Raw genomic sequence first — 27,263 nt, 5'->3', positions numbered from 1 at the left:
TTAGATAGGCTGTATTAAAGAAAAATTGGATAATAACGTACATTAAACCTAAGCAGTGGAGGAATAATGAACACATTGATAAAAAATTGTATGAAGTTTTCACTTGAAAGGAAGACTGATTAAGCATTAATAAAAGTATAACTAAACTGGCGTCAGTTGGTATCGTGTCTTGTGAAGCGCACTCTACCTACAGCGGGACTCGATATAACTCAACATAGTTATATTCCCCTTACCCCTTCTACTATGTCTGACTTCCCCACCTCTCCAATACGTCATGCAAGGTGGTTTCAAAACTTGGTCCTCTCTTGTTTGCCAGTTCATTACGAGACTTTTGCATAGACGGTGTAAGTAGTAATTGCAACGACGTTGATCGCGGAATGGCGGCAACTCGCTGTCACTTGTTTTTAGTTTGTTTACCATAGAGTGTTTTTCGTGTGTCTCTACGCGTGCTGGTGTCACAGCAGTGTGCTAAGCACGTTCTGGCAATCTTACACTGAGGAATGTTTTTCCAGTAGTGATGACGTATGACTTACGTTCTATAAGTATTTTAGAAGCACACGGGAAGGACGAGAAATAAACATCACCGAGGCTTCGCTAGTAGTTAATTTTCTGCAGCGCTCAACAATCGGTGTACGTGATGACTATGTTTTCCCTCTTCTACGTCATTCGCTTTGAGGAACAAAAGTTATATATGCGTATGAACTCAAAATATTCTGTCATCAGCAGTTTGTGTTAGTTGAATTGTGTAAAACAACTGGATACATTTGAGAAGCTCGATTGTTTTATAACATTGCAAGGAGACTTGAAGTGATTCAACGATGAAAGTTCTAGAACTAAGTCTTTCAAGTGATCTGTGACTGCAGGATATCTGGTTCATTGCAGGAAGTCTGGTTCTAGAACCAGATTTTCTTTTTCAAATTTAAGTGTGAAATGTAAGAGACTTGGTAACTGGATAGTATACTCTTAGGTGCTATCAGTTTCCCTTTTATGTTCACAAACACGCCCATACTCTTTCATTTGTTTTGTATTTTACCTTTCCCCCGCCCATCTTAGTAAAATAGGCAACATATGGCTTTCCGGATAAAATTAACAGCTATAGTGAAAACGACGCAAGTAACAAGTGTAGATGTTTCAGTTATGAATGAAATGCAGCAAACTGGTTGTCTTTCCTGTTAGTTTCTTTTGTGTACAATTTATAAAAGTGAATTGGAAACTCATTTTCTGTATGCATGTGTTATTAATCGAAATGAAAGTCAGCCCATATTGTTATTGCCTACTCTTTGACGAGAAGGGCAGTGGTTTGTGTCTGCGGTTCAGAATGCATCATTGGTGAGAGACGAAGTGGTTTTCCCCACATTTGCAAATTGTGCTTCGTTTGTTTTGTAATAAAAACACATCATAGGCGTTGTTGCCTTCACAAAAGCAATTGGTTATGTTTACCTTGACGTGAACACAGACGATCAAATTCGTGTTGCATGGCAAAACAAGATTCTCGCAGAATTGGAGTGATTCAGTGCATCTCTGAAGGGTTTCGTACTGTGTGATGTGATATGTGAGTGCTTGTGTTTTACCTTCAGCATGAGGTTTCAATTATGGCCGATCAGAATAAAAAGAAGGCTCTGTACTCTTCTGCGGTGGCCTGTTTAGGTTTCATCTGTTTTGCTGTTGGCGCTGCAGCTGTTGGACTACCGACGTGGGGTTACTTCAACAATTCACAAGGTTAGAATACTGTTTTTAACACATTTCTGAAATGTTATTTTTTCAGGTGAAACTCGAAACTGGTGTGACTCTTTTTTTACAATATATTCAGTTGAATGTACTTTGGAGAATCATGTCAAGTAGTTCAGTATTTTGCTTCTATACTGTATCGTTACCAAGTTTAGACTGTGATTATTAATTCATGTTGTATGTTTTCTTCGTAATCTGTGCATATTAGAATTTGTAGACTTTCCTATAGACGCCGTGGACTTTGCTACTACACAGCGAGGTGTTTGTTAAATTTACGTTCTTAAATATCGACCAAGAAATGAACATATGCATCACAGAGGTAGAATCGGTGAATCACTTTGTAACATCTTCATTCTTTGAGTAGTCCCCGCGGAAATTAAGTTGACACGTGTTGCAATGAAAACCACTTACAGACAGACTGTACATCGTGAACTTGCCGCGGCGCTAGTGAAGTAGACTCAACACCTAGCCTCCAAGTAGCTGGATTAAAGGAGTACGCTAAAGATTGAAATTTTAACAATATATTTTTGGAAAGCTTGAAGGAAGATATAGATGTAGATAGGAGGATAATACCAAAATGGATGTTAGGGAAGGTAGTTTGAAGGTTGTGGGTTGGATTCGTCTGGATTAGGATAGTGATTGTTTTCACGCTGTAGTAGCAATCGAAACTTTACACGGGGGTGGTCAAGGTGAGATTTGTGACGACGATGTATTATTTAATTCTGGGAAGTTGATTTAGGAAGAATTATACTGTCATCTTGTGGAGTTTTGAAACAAGTTTCTTAGGAAACCGGATTAAACATGAAAAAAAAATGTTTATTTGTGTTTCCTGGGGTCGGTATTACAGGATGAAAATCAATGAACGTTTCTGTTCTAAATAAAAAAAAGCTATTTTACCCTTAATTGATGAGAAAAAACAATGACGCAGCGGTAATAATCTGAGTTAAGCGTTGCTTTCTGTTTCAGCCTCTTTCGTGATATTTGTGTGGTAAGGAACGTTCGTGTCACAAATAGGGAAGCATTAAGCCAGACAGTGGAGTAGAATAAACAGAGAAAGACACGAAGGAAGGTAATGAAAGCAATTCCGGTGAGGGGGGAACATCAGAGAAGGGAGGTGAGACGAATCAAGAAAGAGGGGTGGTGTGTGTTTTGTTCACCGTTGCGTGGTAACCCTGTGTCGCACGCGTAAATGCAGGGAGATTGTTTTGATGTAGCAGCTCCGTAAACTGGTTGGAATGTTCTAGGCCAACCGTGTTATGCGGGTGAACTATCTAACTGGAGAAAATGTTCGTTGCATCAGACTCCCGTTGTAAAAAAATGTTGGTATACCTGATTTGTTCTTACTAAAACAACTGCGCACAGCTTTGCGCTTTGATAACCTTGAATTTAACAATAATGGAATCCTTTGCTTGCCTCTTATACGTACGTTCTCGATTCGTATCAGTATTTTTATAAGGTATCTAACAACAGAGCTGTGATTAATTTTTGTGTACGTATAAAAACTAACGGATGTGTGAAGCCAGGTTTTCGCTTGTCCGGATGTGACGTTACATCAAGGCTTCTCAACTGATACATTTATGGACCGGGCGATTCTCGACGTATAACTAGAAATTAGACACGGTGATCGGTAGTAACCATTTTCTCTCACTCGTGTTTCATATAATAAGCATGAGAACTAGGCGGATATAAAAGATGTGTGACAGGGATTGAATATGACTGATTGTTCTCAAAGATACGAAAACGTCATTAACGTAAGATAGTGCTGATTTGTTTAATGTGTAACAACTGAAGTAATTTGTATTTTATATGATTGTTCCCAGTTGTGTGTGTTTAGCTTATGGCATCGCATATAGAGGTTTATAATGAAATTAAGAGAAGAATTTATTTTGAAAATGTTTCTGTTTATGATAAAGATTATATTAAAATATTTTTAACCCGTACAATTTCTAAAACGCAGATCAGAATAGGGCCCTAACAAAGTGATTTTACGAGTTGATTGAATTGGTGTGAAACAGGATCTCCTGCCATGGTAGAAAATCATACATTGCCGTTGATATTTCAGATTCTCACGGTAACGAAGGTGATATGCTCACCATCAAATAATTCTGACATAAGTTTTACATTAAAATTCGATATAATCCTTATGAGTTCCCCGTTTTACGCGATTTTATTATACGCGGCGATCAGCATAACGAGAGTCGCCTGTTCAGTAAGATGGAACTATTTTTCCTTTGGCCTTGTAAGCAAAACATTCACGAACTTAGCTCTTAATTCTGCTGTTGACGAAGACCCAAACGTAGAATTTCGTAAACTGTCACTTTGATTTGAACAACAGAGACGTGTTAATCTGTGAAGAGTAGTAACTAAGCAGCTACGTGTTTCGGTCTGTGTAGTTGCGTCTTTTGTGTTGGTTAAGCAAATAAGACAGTAGTGGGGAAGCAGTGACGGAGTTAGAGGAGCGTGCGGTTTCGTCCTCGCTGTACATTGAGTGACAGGTTGCTGGAGGAACGCGTAAACTTTTAGTTCAGTGCAGAGTTAGGCAGAGGCGCTAGTGTAACTTTGCAGATGCTAACAGAGACTTTTGATGCCGATGCTATGAAAAAATAGAGTGTCTCTGAGTGACTTAAAGGTGACGAAAAGGCACGCATGTGACAAGCCCAGGTGAAGACAACGAAATTTTATTATTTTTTTTTGGTCACAAGGGTATTGTTCGTTTTGGGTTTGTTAAACAAGGTAGAACAGTGAACCAACATTGTCATTTGAAAATATTAGTTCACAACAAGAGACACTATTGAAAAATACCACATACAACAAACATTCAAACAAAATATTTGCTTAAACGACAATAATATTTATCTTAATAACCCTATCTTTAATTCCCTTCAAACACTTAACTCCACCCCCAACAACCTACTTTCACTTACCCCACCTACAAACAACCACGATCAATAACGAACCTATTCAGTTCCAACACAACATTACTTCTAGACGAACCTCCTCAACTCTTCATTTCTGGTATGTTTTTAAAATTAAAATTCCTCAATATATTATTTTGTTTTCTATCTCTAATATTCATTTAGTCTTTATAACAATTATTATTTAATTTACAGACCGATTATAAAAAAACCACTACAAACATTTCACCCACGCAAGATCACGCTATACGCGACATACATTTACGAAACAACATTGAATGTGATAACAAAGTACAATTGATCTAGAAGAGGATAACTTTCCGATATTTAATGGACATTCTGACGAAGGATTGCATTTAGAATATTACATTTGAATTTATATCGATTATACACCTGAAGATGGTTCATTGAAAACCGAAACATGTCGTGAAAAAGATGATGCTCTAATTGTAAATCGAACATTTCGATAGAAAGAGCATCATTTTAATATATTTTAAATATTAAATGTTAATTGTAGTAATAATATTTTAATATTTAATAAAATATTTTATTGTGATTAGACGGTTAAAATTAAACAATTATATTAGAAGGGTTACGTGAGGTAGTTCGACGAAGAAGGCATGAAATTTGGCTTGATACTTGGATCTTGCATCATGACATGCTAACTGTACGGGAGTTTTTGGGCCAAGAAAATCGATTTTAAAATTGGACCATCCACCATGTGATTGGCTATTTCCAAAAGTGAAGATCACATTCAGGGATATGCGACTATCATCCTGAATAGGAGGTCTAGAAATGTTTTGAGCAGTGCATGCACCTTCTTATTAAGAGTAACGAGACTGCTTCAAAAGTCACAGCAACCATTAGTGTTGAAGTAATTAATTACTGGTCATTCCGGGAACTTACTTGTCACACCCCGCGTACACTGAATTTATTGATCAGTAATACAAAGTCAAATTCATCTGTGCTGTTCCCCCATAAATCAGTTTTGGATAAAATTTGAACCATTAGAGAAAAATAAATAACGTTTAAATTTACGTACATTTTGGAACGTATATGCATTATGTGGCAGTTCGATCGTCTTTTGTTGTTAAGCTTTAATAAGGAGATAAGGTAATAAATATTACGTCGAAAAGATATGCTTGTGTTTCTGTGAGTGATAAACTGATGGTAACACTAGCAAGGATTACATAATTTAATAAGGATTTCGACAGTTAGTTGCGGTTCACGCCGCCAGGACTCCATAACCTATAAAACGTACGGCTATAACAGAAAAATGTCCAATTTTCCAATAATTTGTTTTCCTCCGATAGTGAAGAATTGAAAGCATCCAACATATCGATATACATTTTTTTACACATTTTGTGGAGGGCGGGGGCGGTGTCTGTCCGTCCATCTGTCCGCTTCAATGCGCATCTTATCTCTGAATCTATCGAAACGTCGACTGATTTAATATTCTTCTTGTGGTCCCTCCTTTTCAACTACGATACAAACTTACAGAATATACATAAAAGGATTTATCATATAAAAAATTGCATGAAATATTCAATTTTTTTACATCGTGCAGTGATAACACGAAATAAATAAATTCATTACTTAGTGTGAGATTTACTTTTTGAATTAGGCGAAGGTTTCTCAGCATCTGGGTACTTCAACCCACTTCTGGTTGCCAGGTTCTGCAGCCTCGTGAAAAGTGTGAGTACATTTTATCGTAGAGGATGGTTCCAACTGTTTCTCGTCAGTATACAGCGGATTTGTTGTAAAAATAAGCGACCTCCATACAAAAAAGGATTGTTAGTTTCAGTTACAAACATTTGTTTAGGTTAGGTATGAACTCAGTGAAACGCGGTATCGTTGAGGCCTTGAAGTAGTGGTTAGTCGACTGCGCAGCGGCTTCTGCGCAGAAACCTATGCGCAGAGATTTCTGCACAGAAACTTTATGCTAGCTCACAGCTCCAAACACCTCAAAGTACCCAGTTTATTGCCTTGTTTATTAGTCTGGTACATTTACGAAATGAGAGTGTAAACACGTCTTTGTAGAAGAATTACAATTCTGATAAAAAAATAATACGTAACAAAGTCTAAAACAGCTTTCAGATGTGGAAAGGAGAGGTTAGTTTTGCATAAAAGACAACTAACATTTGGAAGCGGCACGTAAGCCCATTGCTGGGATTTTCAGAATTGAATAATCAAAGAAATATTATGTTAAGGGGAATGCAAGTTCAAAGTCTTGTGAAAGACACGTGATTACCAAGAAAACTGAAAAATGTTGTAAAAATAATGCAAATAAATTTTAAGCTGGCACTATAACACGAAATCCACTGGCAATGTAAGTAGTAGGATTAAAAGACTGTCTCCTCGGAGCGAGGAGATAACGAGAAATATATTTTTTCTGAGGAAACTAGAAACAGATTAACACCTGCTAATAAACATTTGTTTTTGGTTACTTACGTTAATAACCTTCCATTTTTATTTTTAAACACTGCAAGCAGAATTTGCAGAACACGTTTGTATGCCAATGTTTGAAAAATATTGTAACTGACAAGTAATTATATTTGAATACAAATTGGATGTAGTGGAGTGGAAGCAGATTAAAACAAAAAAAAGCTGTCCCACTATACATCATGTAGGCGCTTGTAAAGGACCTCGGTACCCATCGGATAGGAGGCTGGGTGGGCCCCAGAAATGGTCTGGACGCAGAGGCTTGAGGAATAATCTCCTGCCCCCACCGGGGATCGAACCCCGGTCTTCTAGTCTGTAGCCAGTCACTATACTGACTGAGCACATTATTTGTATTAAATTTAGTTTTCACGTGTCATTATTTTAACATGTTTGTTAATTCTGTCATGTATTAATTTCGGAATAACCTTCCCAGCTGAATATTTTTTTACATCCAACCGTTATATCTTTTTTAACAAAAATGTGTAACACAGGCAGTCTGACGTTTACATGGGAACATTTTTGGAACAAATCCAATATATTGCATTCTCTTGCAGTATTCATTCAGTGAAAGGCTGTGATGAGAGTCCACCAAATTCCGCAGGTTATCGCTGGCATATGAAGACGATGTCTTTTTTATTCTCGGACTAAATGGTAATTGATGATCACAGTGGCTGCGAGGTCTGACACTGGGACCACGGGTTCGATTCCCACTCAAAGCATGGATGTTTGTCGGCGTCTTTGTGTCGTAGTGTCGTGTGTCCGATGGGCTTATCACTCACCCATGGAGTCTTACGAAATGTCTAAATAGATTGAATGAATGAATAAATACCTCGACACCTGAAATAAAGAAAGAATAAATGGGAATCTGCCACCCTGTAATTTTTTTTTTTTTGGGGGGGGGGAGACTTGATAGGCCGAGATAATTGTGCCTCGCACAATTTTTTATGTATTTTACGTTGCTTGGTATCAAATTCTGTTCCCAAGGTCGTATATAAGACGTGAGGCTTTTTTTCTCGTACCTTAGTTGGGTCACCATCTGATCTCTGAAGCCAACGTGCAGATGGTGATTTTAAAGTCAGCATGACAACAGCGTTTTTTCAGAACATTCCGTGGTCAAAAACAGAAATCAATTTACCAGGTTTGGAAGATGCAATAACATCAAATCACTATTCGGGATGGTAGAATGATGATGTTTTTTTCTGTTTCGCCCATTCAAGGCGAAGTCCCTTTCACAGGGCGGGAAACTGGTTAGTTTTGCTGAAGAGTTTTGAGGCTGATAAATACTGGAACAGACAGCGTGTTCCGGTTTTTTTGTCTAGTACCAACTACAAGTGTTATTTCTGCCGTCCAGGTGGCAGCACTTAGTAACATATTAAGGTATTTCCGCTGAGCCTTTTTTGTAAATTCTCATGCCAGAAACACTTAAGTGCATCATTCGAATTTGTATCGTGAATTGTCAGGTTGTAGGAAGAATACTTTCTTTGATAAAATACTGATTAGTTGTTACGGTGAAACAGAAAAGAATTTGTTGGTGTTGTATAAAACGATGTACCTTCCATTTCGATTTGTCATTTCTGTATCTTCTACTAAGGGGCCTTGTATGTCGCGTCATCTTTCATATGATATAATTTGTCCTGAGCCTCAATATCTGTGTACTTTCTTTCAGTGTCTGATAAAAGAAGATTAAGATATTGTAGGTGCGTCATATTGTGATTTTATTTAAAAATAGTATTAAAATATATTAAAATTGTCCGTCAATCACAATAAAGTAATATAAGATAATTAAATGGTTAAAATATTATATACGAAGAAATGATAAGAAAATTAAAAATTAGTAATTGAATTAAGATTTTATAACATACACCTGATGACGGCTCTATGAAAGCCGAAACATGTCGAAAATGTTCCATATGTAAATCGAGTACTCGATACGGAACAAAGGATAATATTTTAACCATATAATTATCTTATATTACTTTATTGTGATTGACGGACAATTTTAATATATTTTAATACTATTTTTAAAAGAAGATTAGTGAACAGTTTCTTATTAACAGTTGAAAATATCTCTATAAGTATTCTTGAAGCTCGCAACATTTGGATGTATTTCTTTCAATTTGTCGAACAGTGTAAGAAAATATCCCGCGAATTTACCGTACTACAGTGGATTTTATATCTTGAAAGTGATTTCGCGTGTTTTCTGATGGCGTCGTTAGCGGCGCTAGGAGCAACTACCGTGTTTTACTCGCTCGTCGTATAATTCTCCATCCCCTTTAATTTTTTTTTGCTATAGTTTTTAAAGAGTACGAGACGTTACGTGATATACGTCACACGATTTTTTTAACGTAACCTGATACGTAGTGGAATTTGACGTAAGAAAATGTCTGAACTTGCACTGCATGCGACAGACAGCTTCATTGACGTATTTTAGATTTACGTATTCGAATTTCATGCAGATATACCCAAACAGCGTTGTCTAGTTGTATTAGTTAAACTTATAGGAATGTTGGAAGTTTTCTGGAATCAAAAATAATTTGAACAGCTGTAGAGTGGAGCCTATAAAAGTATAAAGAAAGTCTTAATTATTATAAATGTAACATAAGTGAAGTTAATTGTTTTCTATACATGGGAATACTTTAAAGTTAAATGTTCTGAATTTTACTGTCATCTGAGATATTGAACCGTGTAGTTTGGTAGTTTAATGATGCTTCAGAGGTCTTGCTGTCTCCATCATCAGGGCCTTCATAATGGAGAACCTGAAATATCGCCAACGAAATGGTTTATCTCCTGGGTTACAGCCTTGTTCTGTTCATTCGCTTCATTTGGCTGTAACTTTCCAGCATTATTCTTGCCCCCTCCTTGAAATATAAGGATTTCGAAAGTCTCTGAAGGCTTTCGGTTTCTGATCTGCCTTTTTCCTGTCTTACGTTTTTTCAATTCTGCTGCATACAAACACTCCTCGAGTCTTCCCCCCTCCCCTTCACTTTTAGGGACCCAAGGGAAATGTTTGGAACGAGGCCCCCCCACGAAAGAATGAAATATTGCATAAATAAAATGATCTTCATACAATTTCAGTTTTCATTTTGTTCAGTCTCGTTCTGTAAGTTTGACTCCAGAATCCTCCTTAAGAAGCTAACACTCGCTAGCTAGTTTATAAAGTCGACTTCAGAGACGTCTAGAAATGAAAATTAATCGAGTTATTCTTTTATTTAAAGCATGTTGGAATTTTACCAGAGATAATTTGATTTTTGAAGCAGGTTGTGGAGTATGATCCACAGTGCATGTCAGAGGAATACCAAAGATTTCACACCATTTAACTGAATCTTCTAATTGCATAGCACAAATTATGTTTATATAATATAAAGACGTTTGTCATATTCTAGAAGTTGCAGATGTTATGCAAATTGTTTAAAGAATACACTTAGAAGTTGAATAACGCAAAGTTTCTGAGCAGTTAACGTTCAAACTCAGTTGACAGTTGGCATCATTGAAATAAGCTCAAAATTAAGTATGCCGGTGCGCAAATTAAGAGTTTTATCACCAGGAGGTTTTAACGACATTGGCGTTCAGTGTAATAGAAAACAAAATTTCGTGAATATTCACCAACATTACATTTACAGGCAACTCTCGGTTAACGAAGTTTCGATTTACAAAAATTCGCTATAACGAACGTCATAATTCATTCAAAATTTCTTAAATTCGCCAATAGATAGAGTTCCTTATAAAACGAAATGGCAAACGTATAGTGAACATAAATGTAAGATTTAAATACACAAACTTTTTAAAAAATGTATTTATTACAATGATTATCATAGAATTATTACATGGTAATTATACTGAATTGTTCTTGGATATTAAAACTAATCATGTCAGTAAAAAACACTGGTTTACATGCCACGCCGCGTAGAATGTTTTCTCGTGGGAAAGAAATCTGTGATTTCCCCTATTATAATATAATAGGATCATCACTTGCTTTGTCTAGGTTATCTTAGACGGTCAATTGTAGTTCTGCATCTGGTGACTTAAATATATATTTTTAAAAATTTAAACGGTCAAGGGTCCAATGCGCATACATACATTATAATAAAAAGTATTGTATAGACCATTCGATGTTTAGTACATGGTTTTAATGCTTTAAAATGGCTGCTAACGTATACGATACGTATCGTAAGAGCTCAGGAATGCAAGATACACATAACGAACAACGTCTTGGAACGGAACTCGTTCATAAACCGAGAGTTGCCTGTATTTGTGTGGTTTCTTGTTGAGTGAAATCGTATTAATTAGTTCATTAATTACTGATATTTTTAACATATTGTGTTTATTGTGCTGTACTAGTTATTTATGGCCACGGTGGTCTAGCGGTCAGAACACTAGCCTTGTAAGCCTGGGGTCCCGGGTTCAATTCCAGGTGGTGCTCAAATTTATAACTTGTGTTGGGTAAGGCCGTGGTCTAGGCAACACGGAGTTTTCCTCCGTGGCATCCCAACAATTACTCCATTCACACACAGAAGAAGGCAATGGCAAACCACTTCTGGATCATCTGCCAAGAACGTATATGAACAGGTCCCAGTCCGAGAAAAGGATGGAAGGATCCTGTTCATATGGACCTGTCGTCAGACAGAACACTACAAATAAATAAACTAGTTATTTATGTGTCGATTTATTTTGTTGTGGTCAACAATTAGTTTTGTTTCCTTGAGGCCCAAAGATATTGATGTGTCATCTTTGGCTGATCCGGAAATTAAGTTGCTGAAAATTGTGGGTTTTAGCCTTGTTCTCCTTTAACGTATAATGCGATAGTTGCATTCCTGGAAAAATTGCATTATAGAAACAGTTGATTCGGTTGAAATTAAGGGGCTACGAGTAGAGAGTTCTTGTGCATTCTTTTATATTAAAAACCATCACCGGAAATCGTTCCATGTTTTATTAATATGCACCACACGAAGTTACAGTGTTAACCCAAAGCGAAATGCTGACAGTTCCCTGACATTAACTAGAAGTCAAAAGACTTTAGTATTTGTGTATTCGTAGCGAAGTCAGAAGAATTTGAACCCTTTTTCATACTTTAATTGTTTATATCGATTTTATATCATATCCAGTATGCAGCCGCGTTGTGGAAGCTGATTTCTTCTGTTATGAAATTACGTATTGTAGGAAAATTGACAGTGTTTAATTTTTTGTGGACAGAACAGTTTTTGTAAGCCAAAAATTTGACTTGTTAAAAGACTAGAACGAGCAGGACATTTGGACAGACAAAGGACACATTGAACAACTCGATGGCTGAGTGCACTTAAGATTTCGAAGGATTGGAATTAGTTCTTAAATTTTTAAACGATATCGTCTCAAGTTAATGTGACTGGGAATTATGTGAAAGGAAGTAAACGTGACCCTTTCGAAGACACCAGTTTCAAGAGAGACCTGAAGATACGCTGTGAAGACAGCCATCTTGAGGAGAGTCGAACCGGGATCTCACGAATACGAATCAGGAATGCTAACTACTACATTGTGATGGTATTTTAGGATTTAAATAAACTTGAGAGCTGTTAATAGTAAAGGTATCGTTTCTTCTAAGCCTATGATTTAGATATTTGGGGTTATTTGGAAGACGGATTATATGCAAAGATAATATTTATTAGACGTACGATGTCGAATCGATTTGGGTTGCTAAAGATGAGGTCCTGTAGTCGGCTGTGTTAAAAAAACGGCAATGATTCTGAGGGTTCCATAAATGATGGTGATATTTCATCATCAACCGAGTACAATCAACTTCAGGTGTTATTTCATTAAGACAATGGTGTTTATTGTGATCTTATGGATTGTGATGGCTTGGGTTTCATAATTTTGGAGGAATATACTGATTCTGTCTTCAAGTATATCTGAGTTATGTAATTACACAGGTTTCGAAGGTCAAGTTACGACACATTTATAATTTTCGTACTTCCTTGAACAAAATACATTCAGAAGTTTTATATTTAACATATTTTTGCATCAGATTCGATGGCTCTCGTAGCTGAGTTGGTGAGGAGAATAATCTCTGTCCGTACCGGGATTCAAACACGACATTGCGGAGTGCACTAACTGAAATCTCGAGGCTGAATGGATATAGAAGTGAACATGCATTACCCTCTAATCACCCATAGAGTAAATCCAATTTACTGTGAAAGCAATGCCAAGAAACTTTCAGCTTGAAGATGATTTGAGCTTCGTGCAGCCAATGAAACGTCATAGGATTACGTGGCTCTTCTAATTACAGAGGCACTGGACGTTGCGTAAAAGGTCGGAAGTGGTTTATGAGATTTTGAGCTAATGCAACAAGGGGAAGGCAGTACAAGGTGACGAGAAATATGGATCACTTTGGAGGAAATCGAAATTCTGATTGTTTGATTATTTATTTTTTTTTATATAAAACGATGTTTATGAGGCGATAAACTCGAGAGATATTAAATATACGAACATAGGAGAGAATAAAGAAAATTTACTAAGCTTTAACGAAGACATTTATAATATTTACTTCTCACTAAGGATTTTTACGGAGATTGAATGAAAATGGTTAACGTTTAGATAAGGAATACGTATGGAATTTCGATTGGAACAGGTCATAGAAAGAGTTAAACCCGGAAGACAGACGTAGACAGGAGCGTAATATTGAAGCGTTTGTTAAGAAAATGCGTTAGTGTCTTGCGAGCTTAGACTACCGCATTGAAAATACCAATCAGAACTAGCAGATTATAAATGTTGTCTCTCCATTTTTAATCGGAATAGACAAATCCTATCAAAATGTTCGAGGAAATTTCCGGCTATAATTCCTTACACACTTTGGTCTACATAGTTCATCCCCTCTTCACACTAAATTGAAAAAAACTAACTCCTCCTGTGAAAGAACGCGGTAATTATAAGCCTTACGCACATGATTATTTTAAAACTAAAAAATTGACACCGTCATTTCGTCATGAAGAACGCTGTAATCTGTGTAGCGCCATGTAGTCAGGTAGAGGATTACCAACTTTTCAGAGGTCCTTGCTGCCTCCGTCATCAGGGTGATCATATTCCCCGCTGCGAGGACCTGAAATGCTACTAATTTTATTATTTACATTCATTTGTTATGGAAAAATATAGGGTTATGCAAATATTAATAAAATCAATGTTTGGTGAGCGATAGGTTTTCTTGTTTGGAAGTGAAATTAATTTTTTAGTCGTCTCTTTGGCCCTGAAATTCTACCCTCGTGGTATGAATGAGCGTTATAATTGTTAAATTCACTGGCTGCGTGTCTGTGTAGTAGTAACTAGGCATATATTTCGTAGGAATGCAGATTTAAACATGACGTTTTAAACTAAATTTGTTGATGGGATAGAAGTTAAGTCTAAAAGGCGCTCTCTCGAAGTACCATAATATGTCTTTAGTCGAAATCCAGTTAGTAGTTTCGGAAATCAAACACTGGGTTGGATTCACGAGACCTCCACACTTTTTCACGTACAAACTTCATCCAAATAAAATAAAGTAAAATATCCAGATCCTACCTCAGTTAAAACACGCCGAGTATCCAATACAAATATAAATTGGTTTATGCTGTTAAGGGGAATTCATGTTTATTCTTTGAATAATACGAAACTAATTAATACTGACTCTTAAAGCCGGATGGCATAGTTAGTACTATGAGTTAAATATTCCATTGGTTCACTGGTTACTTACTAAAGGTGAATTTAACTTGAACGTGACACTCCTTAAGACTAAAGTTACGGCAGAGATAAAATGGAGCTCTGTTAAGCGCTTAGGTTGACAGAATTGTCAGCACAGATAACACACTACAAGTACGTCAAATCAGCCATTATGGGTACATTATGGGCCGAAAGTGCTGTTTGTTAATACAGACTGATCACAAAGTAATGCTACGCATATTAAAATATTTGTTGATGCAATTTAATACAACTAAATTTTATTTAATAAGCAACTGCAAGCAGTGTCCATTGTCGAACACTACCTGACATCTAGTTATTAATTAACTTGCCAGAATGTGTTCAGGGACACAGAAAAAGAGTGACATTTTCAAAAATTTTTGTAGAATTGATTTTTGTTTTCTGGTTTCAATGTTGTTTATATTCTGACAAATAGAACAGATTACCAATCCGTTGTCGGGACTGAAGTAACAGCCTCAGGGCTGACGAATGACAACTCCATAAACCGATACGACAAAACGGTCTCCTGTTAAGTTGCTGGAAGAGATATCTCAAATTATTAAAGTCCTGTCAGTACTCCGAATTTAGTCAAGTCCAGCAGTAATAACTTTTGTTTTGGAGGTCCTGGGTCTTAATGAGACGGATAGAAATGTTTAACAAAGCGAAACATACAAATTAAAACCATCTCTGCTTAATTACGAAAGTTGACGAAAATTAACACGTAAATATCTGTGAACAATAATTTATTTCAGTTCCCCCTTTTTTTACAAAGCAGTATGTACAAATTAAAATTACGTAATGCTGTATATTATGAAAACATTAACATCATTACTTAACTTTGCTTAATTAAAAAGTATAATACTAATTCATGTACCGCAAACACAAATATGATTGTATAACGAGTTTTTAATAATTGTGCTACGTTCTAGTACAGTAATAGGTCTTTCGAAACAGCGTTACCACGACAACGGTTATACCGAATCTCCTCAGATTTTAAAATTTCTGTAATCCGAGTGCATCTTACATTTTATCACGTCTCAGAATTTATATAATGTCTTTTTCCCCCCTGAAAATCGGCTACTAAATCGATAGTGCGTCTTACAATCGATGACGAGGAATTTCTGTAATGTAATATTTTATGGCCCAAAATCCCGTGACATCGAATGATGATGACTATGCCATGTCAATGATTATTACTCACGTTATTTTATGACATTTTCAGTAGGTCTAATATAAATAACAGGATTTGTCACTTTTTTAAATGTTTATTTCAGTATTCAGGTATTAACTTTGTACAAATTTTCAATGCAATACTGTACACGGACTAATAACTCTTTTATCACAAGCGGAAGATAATTTAAAAGAATATATAAGGAATTCTATCAAATAATAAGTACGTATAACGCATATAAACTTTATTATTATTATTATTATTATTATTTAGTGTTCTGTCTGACGACAGGTCCATATGAACAGGATCCTTCAATCCTTTTCTCGGACTGGAATCTGTTCATATACGTTCTTGGCAGATGATCCAGAAGTGGTTTGCCATTGCCTTCTTCTGTGTGTGAATGGAGTAATTGTTGGGATGCCACGGAGGAAAACTCCGTGTTGCCTAGACCACGGCCTTGCTCAACACAAGTTATAAATTCGGGCACCGCCGGGAATAGAACCCGAGACCCCAGGATTACAAGGCCAGCGTTCTAACCGCTAGACCACCGTGGCGAATTATGGTGTAATGTGCTAAGAAAGAAGCAGTTAGATTCCCGCAGTGTTTGTCGGACAGTCATGCATGAAAACATTATGATATTCATTACAGTTCTCCGCACAGTGTGATGTTCTCTTCGGAATGTACTCCCAAGAGCAGAAAACCGTTACGCTGAAAGTCACTCTGACCATTCAAACAGCAGCGCTTTGTTAACAGAGTTCACTCGTGCGTTGACAGTATTCGCTATTTGCTTTGCGTTTGTTTATTTGTAGTATTCTGTGGTGATAATGGAACATTATGTACAACGGATGTTTATAAACCCGCCCTCAGGGTGACCATTGGTAAATTTGGGCTCACCACCCAAGTCACCAAGGGCAAATAAATTCCGCTCGAAATGGAAATATTTTACACACATTACGAACTACACAGAGGATAGTCCTTTTTTGAGAAGGTAATTACAGGTCGCTCACTTAATCAAAACAATGCTCGTCTTTTATGGAACTCTTAGTGTATTACTGGGTTTTTTGAGAGCCCGCCAGAGGACATTATTGTGAGCTGAGTGTCTACAGTTCACATCCTCAGGCCATGATTTTAAGGTGGGTGGGTCTACATTTTAATATTATCCACGTACCTACTACCAGGTCTTCTACGTGATACATTCCCTGTTGAAATTTTGAATGCTGTGGGTTCCTTTTCTCCATACATAGCCTCTCGTTTCTTCCTCATCGAAATTGATCATCCTAATAACAGGTCTGTTCGGAAAACTAACACTTCTCATTATATATTTTCTCCATCGTAAGAAGATTTCTGTCTTCTGGGTTGTTGCGCTGTGTAGTCCGGTCGATGTTAACCAACGTTTCAGAGGTCATACTGCCTCCATCATCAGGGCGATGAGTATGAAGATTTCTGTCTTCTTGGTTGTGACGCCGTGTAGTCTGGTCGATGTTAGCCAACGTTTCAGAGGTCATACTGCCTCCATCATCAGGGCGATGAGTATGAAGATTTCTGTCTTCTGGGTTGTTACGCCGTGTAGTCTGGTCGATGTTAGCCAACGTTTCAGAGGTCATACTGCCTCCATCATCAGATCGATGAGTATGAAGATTTCTGTCTTCTGGGTTGTTGCGCTGTGTAGTCTGGTCGATGTTAACCAACGTTTCAGAGGTCATACTGCCTCCATCATCAGGGCGATGAGTATGAAGATTTCTGTCTTCTGGGTTGTTGCGCTGTGTAGTCTGGTCGATGTTAACCAACGTTTCAGAGGTCATACTGCCTCCATCATCAGGGCGATGAGTATGAAGATTTCTGTCTTCTGGGTTGTTACGCCGTGTAGTCTGGTCGATGTTAGCCAACGTTTCAGAGGTCATACTGCCTCCATCATCAGATCGATGAGTATGAAGATTTCTGTCTTCTGGGTTGTTGCGCTGTGTAGTCTGGTCGATGTTAACCAACGTTTCAGAGGTCATACTGCCTCCATCATCAGGGCGATGAGTATGAAGATTTCTGTCTTCTTGGTTGTGACGCCGTGTAGTCTGGTCGATGTTAGCCAACGTTTCAGAGGTCATACTGCCTCCATCATCAGGGCGATGAGTATGAAGATTTCTGTCTTCTGGGTTGTTACGCCGTGTAGTCTGGTCGATGTTAGCCAACGTTTCAGAGGTCATACTGCCTCCATCATCAGATCGATGAGTATGAAGATTTCTGTCTTCTGGGTTGTTGCGCTGTGTAGTCTGGTCGATGTTAACCAACGTTTCAGAGGTCATACTGCCTCCATCATCAGGGCGATGAGTATGAAGATTTCTGTCTTCTGGGTTGTTGCGCTGTGTAGTCTGGTCGATGTTAACCAACGTTTCAGAGGTCATACTGCCTCCATCATCAGGGCGATGAGTATGAAGATTTCTGTCTTCTGGGTTGTTGCGCTGTGTAGTCTGGTCGATGTTAACCAACGTTTCAGAGGTCATACTGCCTCCGTCATCAGGGCGATGAGTATGAAGATTTCTGTCTTCTGGGTTGTTGCGCTGTGTAGTCTGGTCGATGTTAACCAACGTTTCAGAGGTCATACTGCCTCCATCATCAGGGCGATGAGTATGAAGATTTCTGTCTTCTGGGTTGTTGCGCTGTGTAGTCTGGTCGATGTTAACCAACGTTTCAGAGGTCATACTGCCTCCGTCATCAGGGCGATGAGTATGAAGATTTCTGTCTTCTGGGTTGTTGCGCTGTGTAGTCCGGTCGATGTTAACCAACGTTTCAGAGGTCATACTGCCTCCATCATCAGATCGATGAGTATGAAGATTTCTGTCTTCTGGGTTGTTGCGCTGTGTAGTCTGGTCGATGTTAACCAACGTTTCAGAGGTCATACTGCCTCCATCATCAGATCGATGAGTATGAAGATTTCTGTCTTCTGGGTTGTTGCGCTGTGTAGTCTGGTCGATGTTAACCAACGTTTCAGAGGTCATACTGCCTCCATCATCAGATCGATGAGTATGAAGATTTCTGTCTTCTGGGTTGTTGCGCTGTGTAGTCTGGTCGATGTTTACCAACGTTTCAGAGGTCATACTGCCTCCGTCATCAGGGCGATGAGTATGAAGATTTCTGTCTTCTGGGTTGTTGCGCTGTGTAGTCTGGTCGATGTTTACCAACGTTTCAGAGGTCATACTGCCTCCGTCATCAGGGCGATGAGTATGAAGATTTCTGTCTTCTGGGTTGTTGCGCTGTGTAGTCTGGTCGATGTTTACCAACGTTTCAGAGATCATACTGCCTCCATCATCAGGGTGATGCATCAGACTACACAGCGCAACAACCCAGAAGACAGGAATCTTCATACTCGCCGCTGTGAGAACCTCAAATCTTACACATTTTCATTTGTCCCAATGTTATGAATTTGCATAGGCAAATAGTTACGCCAACTGCGTCCTTTTCTTTTGGTCTTTATCTGTCATCTGTTGAAGGTTTTCGTAAGTCTTCTAAATTAAGGACGGGTCTGCGTTCGTCTTCTTCGGCTGCAGAAAGAGTCGCCTGCTTTGTTGGAATCGGGCAGAACGAGTTCTCGATCTGTGGACGAAATTTTCAGTACTCCAAAATAATGGCAGCAGTAATATGATACATTCGTCACAGACACCCCAAAAAATAAAGGACTTATTTTTTTCAGTTTTAAATGAAAAATGATATTTTCTTTGAAGATTTAAAATTATTCATTATAATTTCAAGTTATACGAATCGAATTTGTTTCGATTGTTCAAATTGGTTAAAATTTATCACAGTGTTTGGTGAATAACACTAGTTTGTCGTTACTTCTGAAATATCCAGATATCTACGTAGTTCTTATTCTTGTATGGATGACGTTCCGTTAAGCTCCGACGTCTTAACGGAGTCTGAACGCCATTAAAACTGTCATCTGCTTCAACAAGTTTGCTCATCAGACACTTCAACTCCAGAAGTGTCTGCTTTTCGCTTTTGTGCATCTCGCTCGATTTTCTGAGTTAATTTCATAATTGTAAAGCATAATCTTGTATCTTTCTGACAAGTTGAAGGACGAAATGTGACAAATGATACTGTGGTGTCAACTGTTAGAAGCAAACATAAAATTAAATTGCCCGAAGACAGCCAAAGTTCCTAACAGGACTATAGGCGTAAGTGTTTTGTTTTCATGTTAGACCGAGTTAGATGAAACATCAGACTGGAATAGGGCTTTGGCAATATGGATGCTGTGGATAAAGTGAAAGCACTAGAGACGATGTAGGGGAGAAATCGAACTTCTAACCTCGGCCTTCGCCCTGCATAAGAATGTCTGAGCCCATCGCGAAAAGGTCTTTCAGCAAGATACTAACATTTTTCATATTTGAACTTGGTACGAAGCAGTAGATCAAATCTCACTTCAGGCAGTCAAAAAGATGAACTGTGTTATATTTAAGTAGAAGGTTCGTTGTCTTGTTCAATACGAGGTGCGATCGGAAAGTTTCAAGACTGTGTCAATAGCTGATTCTAAAGGAAGAACTCCACATGCGACGCATCCTGTCTGAGGACCAGAAGCAGAATCGACTTCTCGTTTGTCAGGAGCTCAAAGATCTTGCAAGAACCGACCCCAACTTCCTTTCTAAGCTCCGTGTGACTTCTTCCTCTTCCCAAAGATGAAAATTCAGCTAAAGGGAAGGAGATTTGAGACGATAGAAGAGATTCAGGCAGAATCGCAGATGGTGCTTGACAGGCTGACAAAGAAAGATTTCCAGGGATGCTTCCAGGCTTGGCAGCGGCGCTGGGATCGTTGTGTTCACTCCCAGGGGAACTACTTCGAGGGTGATGGATGAATTTAATACCTGAGATAAGTGTACGGGTTTTTATACGCGCTGTCTGGAAACTTTCCGAATGTTAAATAGAGTCGCCTTGCGAACGTTAATTTGGAAACGACGCTTAAAATAATATATTGAAATTCCGTGTGGTATTACGTGCTAACGAACACGCGCTCTGACGTTCGTATTTTTCTTACAATAAACATAACCGAAATAACTGAAGATATTTTCCCGTTGAACCTTCCAAGATGTGGTTCTGAACGTGCCCGTATTTCGGCTGTGGATTCTTAAAAAATATCGTTTTAAAAACGGAAGAAGTGATTTGATACTTCCCATCATGCCACACAGTGATGGCTGCCAACCGTTGAACAGTGACTACTCTTACGTACTGTAAAATAGTTTATGGTCGCCTAGCAACTATAAGAGATGCGAGCATGGAAGATAACTCGATAAACGAAAGGATTTTATACAGAGTGTTTCACGAGTCCATTGTCTTGTAGACAAGAAACAAGAAATGCTACACTTCCCGTGTATTGATGTTTTTACGGGAGATCGTGCCAAATTATATACTTATAATACGATACAAATGTCAGTAGCACATTTATTTTGATGTTTTTTTTATTTATTTATTTATTTAGTGTTCTGTCTGACGACAGGTCCATATGAACAGGATCCTTCCATCCTTTTCTCGGACTGGGACCTGTTCATATACGTTCTTGGCAGATGATCCAGAAGTGGTTTGCCATTGCCTTCTGTGTGTGAATGGAGTAATTGTTGGGATGCCACGGAGAAACCGGGGAAGCCCCCGGAGGAAAACTCCGTGTTGCCTAGACCACGGCCTTGCCCAACACAAGTTATAAATTCGGGCACCGCCGGGAATAAAACCCGGGACCCCACCAAAAGTCCTGTCCTATCATATTTAGATATTTTTCACAACAGTTGTAACAAATTCATGAGACATTTTGACGTCATGATGACCCATCGTGTAATGTGTATATATTACTGTCACGCCCAGACTGAAAAATGTTGAAAAATGTTCGGACTTGCAAACTTAACGTTCGCTCGATGTAAGAACTCCGCCAGGTTCCGAAATCGACCAAAAAAATTTGAGACAAGATTCCGGAAACATTATCCCATGTTTCAAGATGGCGTGGCGACTGCATTTTCACTGTGGCAATGAATGTACCGAGGTGAGATTCAGTCGGCGCCTCGTGACGTAACAAATTAATAGAAGGTTTGTGAAAATGTTATTGTTTCGTTTTATAGATGTCGTATTCTTGTCTCTAAATCGAATACCAAAGACTTTTACCAATGTTTAACTGTGTTAAAGCTACAGTGTGCCCCAACTGAACAGGTGGTGTCTCACGTGGGACTTCTAAGTTCCGCTTCTCACAACTTTCTTTCGAGACATTAATAAATCCCTCAGCAACTCGTCGACGTTTTTGAACACCAGAGGAGAGATCGGTCTCCTAGTTACAAGGTGTCGGAAATTGAACACGTTTAATATCTAATGGACAATTAGTTTAATAAGTCTGTGTTCTCTTCAAAATAATTGTTACGTTTCAGTTTAATAACGTTAATATAATGAGAGATTTTCGTCTTTTGTGTCGTAATCACTCATTATTTAACTTAAACTTTACTTTGTCTTCCTAATATTTCTTATGAGTTTGTAAGTAAACCGGAGATGAGTAATTGAATTTAAAAATAATGAAGACTTCTCCAGTTCTAAAAGGCAAGTTAATGACGGAGTCATTCCAAAGGAATGGAAACTATCCATTCACTGAAAAAGAACGAGTTCTTCAATCCTGAGGTATCTTCTGCTCAGCTCTTGTGTCACACAATTCCAGTAGCACACACCTCACACCGCGAATTAAAGATCAACTCCAGCACAGATAATTCCAACCGCAACTGACAATCTTTGCCGGAAGCTGGATTCACTTTGATATAAAATCAATTCATTGAAACTTATTTTTGGCTATTATTTCGAAAATGAAACATTTGCGACCCCATGTTCATAGGAAATTTTTTTCTCTTATTTTTAATCCTGGAACATGCACACTAAGTTTGTAAATATACATCTGACTCATCCTGTATAGTCTGAGCTACTGAAAAACGTCGTTAAATAAACTACAGATAATACAAATACAGTTTAAGAATACGAGTTCCTGTAGAATTCTAATCCTTGTAAATTTTACCAACAAAGTTACTTAATCAGATTATAAGTGACATCATCAAATTTATGCTGGAAGTGTGTGCAACTGAGGAATTATGGAACGAGTCTCTGGGAATTCCTCATCTATTTTTTTATTTAGTGTTCTGTCTGACGACAGGTCCATATGAACAGGATCCTTCCATCCTTTTCTCGGACTGGGACCTGTTCATATACGTTCTTGGCAGATGATCCAGAAGTGGTTTGCCATTGCCTTCTTCTGTGTGTGAATGGAGTAATTGTTGGGATGCTACGGAGGAAAACTCCGTGTTGCCTAGACCACGGCCTTGCCCAACACAAATTCCTCATCTACCGGAACGAAATTGGGTGTACTAGTTCCAACCAGAGAACTAGTCGGGACCATCAATATTCTAAACAGAATGTGCGCCTGCTTCTTCTCAGCAGACCCTTGCGCTGATTGGACCCTCGCAAAGAGCATAACTCTACTCCTTTTAAAAAACACTTCAGAGGAGTGTCGTGTCAATTGGTTACACAAGGTAGGTATCGTCTGTGGTTACAAGCAATGGTAAAGCAAAGGTCACTTTCTGTTTACATGCCATCACCCGAACAAAACACATTCAAAAACTTTGGAATAGAAAAAGTTTTAAAAATAATACAGAGTATTGATTTGGAACTAGGGAACCAATCTCGGAGAATGACGAAGAAAATATGTTGCGCGAAGTACTTCCGTTGTCATCGAACTGGCTGAGGAGAGGAATGTGTTGAGATCCGAACGTAAACCTATGTCTTCGTAAAGTCAGTACGTAACTGGTCCCTGCCTCAACTTCCCCTCTCACTGAACCCACTTGTCTGGTACTATGAGACTTAAGGGCGGTATCGCACTAGGATGCCATGGCAGCGACACCAACAGCGATGCCATGGCGTCCAGCTGCCAGAAAAAGACGCCAGACAAGCTGCCAGCTTTCGACGCCAGTCGAGCGAACAAATGGATCAACATTATGAGATCACGAAATGAAGGGGTATTAGCAAGGAGAAATGTCCACTTTTATCACTTTTGAGAAAATGAGATTTACCTTTATCAAAACTACATACCTGGAGTGAATTTCAATTCTGTAACAAAGAAATAAGTAAGAAAAATTCTCCATACACACACTTTGCACGTCCATACCATTATTGAATTTGAAATATTTCAGTTCTTGCAAATCACATGTAATATTACATGAACAAACTTTATTTAATAAAACATTATAAAAGCAGGTTTCTTCTTAATTCACATTATTTGTGATATATAGATAGATATATAGATTGCTAAACAAAAAAACTTAAAAATCAAGTTGCCATATTGGAAAGCGGCCCCACAAATAAAGCAATAGAAACACTTCTTAGCTAATTCTTTCTTTTCTACTGTAAATAAATCTCCTCCAAATATTTCCACAAGTTCTACCCAGTGTTTTTTTTCAAGTCCCGGTTTGCGTATTCAATAGCAGATGAATCCCATAGTCGGGACTGAATTTCAATTATCAATCTTTCGGTGTCGAAATTATCCACGTTTGGAAGAAACAGAAATACACACAAGCACATTCACGCACGGACGTCAATGGACTGGCCAGACTGTCATGTGATGTTGATTTGGCCTTGGCCGTGGCAGCGATGCCAGTAATATTTGAACTTGGCATCTTGGTTGGCAGCGATGCCACGTTGGAAGCGCTGCCAGACGGATGCCAGGTGCGTTATATGACTACTAAATTAATGCATTGAGTTTGGCCGAGATGCTGGCAGCTGCGCCATGGCCTCCCGTTGGCATCCAAGTGCGATACTGCCCTTAGAGGGAGGTTAGGGACGTCAATCACACGGGAGTGGACCTGATTTTGATTTTATTTTTTGTGTCAAAGGACATTCTGTGCAACAAAAGCCAAGTTCTTGAAATTCTGAGTCTGAAACTGGAAATTATGTTACCACTGAAATGGAGAATATGGAGTTTTGGTGTGTTTCACCGTGCCCGTCACGAGTGGGTAAGCGGATCTGTATGGCGAACAAGTAGGTCCTTGGAAGACACGTGTGTATGTGACTATTCATTTCGTATACCCTCGTGCATACATTTAAATTTCGAACTTCAGTGTTGATTCACACAAAGTCGTTAATTATGTGATAAATGAGAAAGTCGAGATTTGCTAATAGTGTTGCAGTTGTAGACTTGTAGTGTAGAATGTGACACAGATAGGTACGGCCTACGCAAGTGTATCTGGCACCCTAAAAAATGAAAATAATATTAAGTGCATCGTCACTATTCTACACTTTAAACAAATATGTACTAAAGGAATACATATCACAAATCAGAAGTTTATTCACAGAGGAACCATCTTGTTTCCTTCGATATCTTCAGCTTGTCGTTTATGATATTGTTCCACAGAATGTTTTTTTTTTCCTATCTAACATGATTCTGCGTCAATTTAAAGAGGATTTTACATTTCTCACGCCTCAGGGATATGCAGTAAAGTTCTTCCTTGAGTTTCTACAAAGCAGTTTTATCTGATACAATTCTTCGTAAATGTACGTGCATCCATTTGTTTGCAACATTAAGTCTGTTAAAAAAAATTAATAATGCAGATGGGTTACCGGTCCCTCAAAAACCGTTGCTATCTGTAAAAAAAGTGAACCATGCCAATAATAAAGTATCTTCCTTGAAAAGTCAATAATTTATCATTTGTACAAAAAGTTCCCATGACATGTGAAATATGAAAATTTATCACCGAATCCGTGGCATCCCAACAATTACTCCATTCACACACACAAGAAGGCAATGGCAAACCACTTCTGGATCATCTGCCAAGAACGTATATGAACAGGTCCCAGTCCGAGAAAAGGATGGAAGGATGCTGTTCATATGGACCTGTCGTCAGACAGAACACTAAATAATAATAAGATGAGGTGGTCTAGCGGTTAGAACGCTGGCCTTGTAGTCCTGGGGGGTCTCGGGTTCGATTCCCGGCGGTGCCCGAATTTATAACTTGTGTTGGGCAAGGCCGTGGTCTAGGCAACACGGAGTTTTCCTCCGGGGGCTTCCCCGGTTTCTCCGTGGCATCCCAACAATTACTCCATTCACACACAGAAGAAGGCAATGGCAAACCACTTCTGGATCATCTGCCAAGAACGTATATGAACAGGTCCCAGTCCGAGAAAAGGATGGAAGGATCCTGTTCATATGGACCTGTCGTCACACAGAACACTAAATAATAATAAGATGAGGTGGTCTAGCGGTTAGAACGCTGGCCTTGTAATCCTGGGGGGTCTCGGGTTCGATTCCCGGCGGTGCCCGAATTTATAACTTGTGTCGGGCAAGGCCGTGGTCTAGGCAACACGGAGTTTTCCTCCGGGGGCTTCCCCGGTTTCTCCGTGGCATTCCAACAATTACTCCATTCACACACAGAAGAAGGCAATGGCAAACTACTTCTGGATCATCTGCCAAGAACGTATATGAACAGGTCCCAGTCCGAGAAAAGGATGGAAGGATCCTGTTCATATGGACCTGTCGTCAGACAGAACACTAAATAAATAAATAAGAGGGTAAAGTTTGGAAAAGCCTTTACAACGTCTGTTCCTTCATTCTTTCCTGTATTGATAACGAACTTCCCCAGAATTTGTAACATATTCACATATTTTCTGATGCTTGCGTAGGCGAGATGAATGAGTGACCCCGTTGTAAGGTTCGTCCTGGCCGTCTAAGCAGGAAAATTAGAAACACTAAGTCACTACTTTTCCTTAAGTGAGGATATAAATAAATCCTTTCTGTCAGAGACTTTACAGGAATGAATAGAAACTCAAATTAGCTGATGATGTTACACTGTGTGACAGTGTGTCACTTCCGGGCAAGAAAGCCTATGACTGTCATTTTCCAGGAAGGTCGCTGACCTTAGAAAGATGAAGAATTGCATCCCTCAGGAGCACAAGGAGATCTATAGCGAAATGCTACAGTGACAGTAGCAGATGATGAATGATACATCAATCCATCCGTCCAGAGGCCTTTGCCTTCTCAGTTTTCTGGCTCCATGTCGCTCTATCCTTTGAAGCCATTTCCCAGTTAAGCCACTGGATCATCCCGACAGCATCTCGTCGGGGTCATATCATTGGAAAAGATGTTGTCATAGGCTTTTTCAAGTTCTTGGAGGAAACTGGCATTAATCAATTCCTGTTTATTCCCCGTGGGGGCGTAAGAATTGATTATAGATTAACTGAAAAATTTAGTTTTAAGGCGTAATATGCATATCGTGTCATTGATTGTATTGAAATTAATTATAGTTTTTTCATCGCTTTGTCGCCTATAAATGATATTCCTGCTTGTT

At 38.6% G+C, this 27,263-nt stretch overlaps 1 protein-coding gene across 2 annotated transcripts in view; it reads left to right on the top strand.

Annotated features, from left to right (window-relative positions):
• Positions 1 to 27,263, top strand: part of LOC110835845 (uncharacterized) — a 171,399-nt gene that overhangs the window by 30,127 nt on the left and 114,009 nt on the right. Inside the window, exon 1 of one of the 2 annotated variants that reach the window (XM_087351904.1) lies at positions 308 to 1,719. The exons of the other annotated variant lie outside the window; for it this stretch is intronic. Within the exon in view, the coding sequence (XP_087208030.1) occupies positions 1,593 to 1,719 (127 nt within the window). The 5' untranslated portion in view covers positions 308 to 1,592. Of the gene's footprint in view, positions 1 to 307; positions 1,720 to 27,263 lie in introns of those variants that run through there. 2 annotated transcript variants of the gene reach the window in all.

Source organism: Zootermopsis nevadensis, unplaced genomic scaffold (genome assembly GCF_977971745.1).
Source record: "Zootermopsis nevadensis isolate Lab colony 2312 unplaced genomic scaffold, Znev_1.0 Znev_ptg000020l, whole genome shotgun sequence".
Classification (NCBI taxonomy): Eukaryota; Metazoa; Arthropoda; class Insecta; order Blattodea; family Termopsidae; genus Zootermopsis; species Zootermopsis nevadensis.
This window is presented reverse-complemented; position numbering and strand designations above follow the sequence as displayed.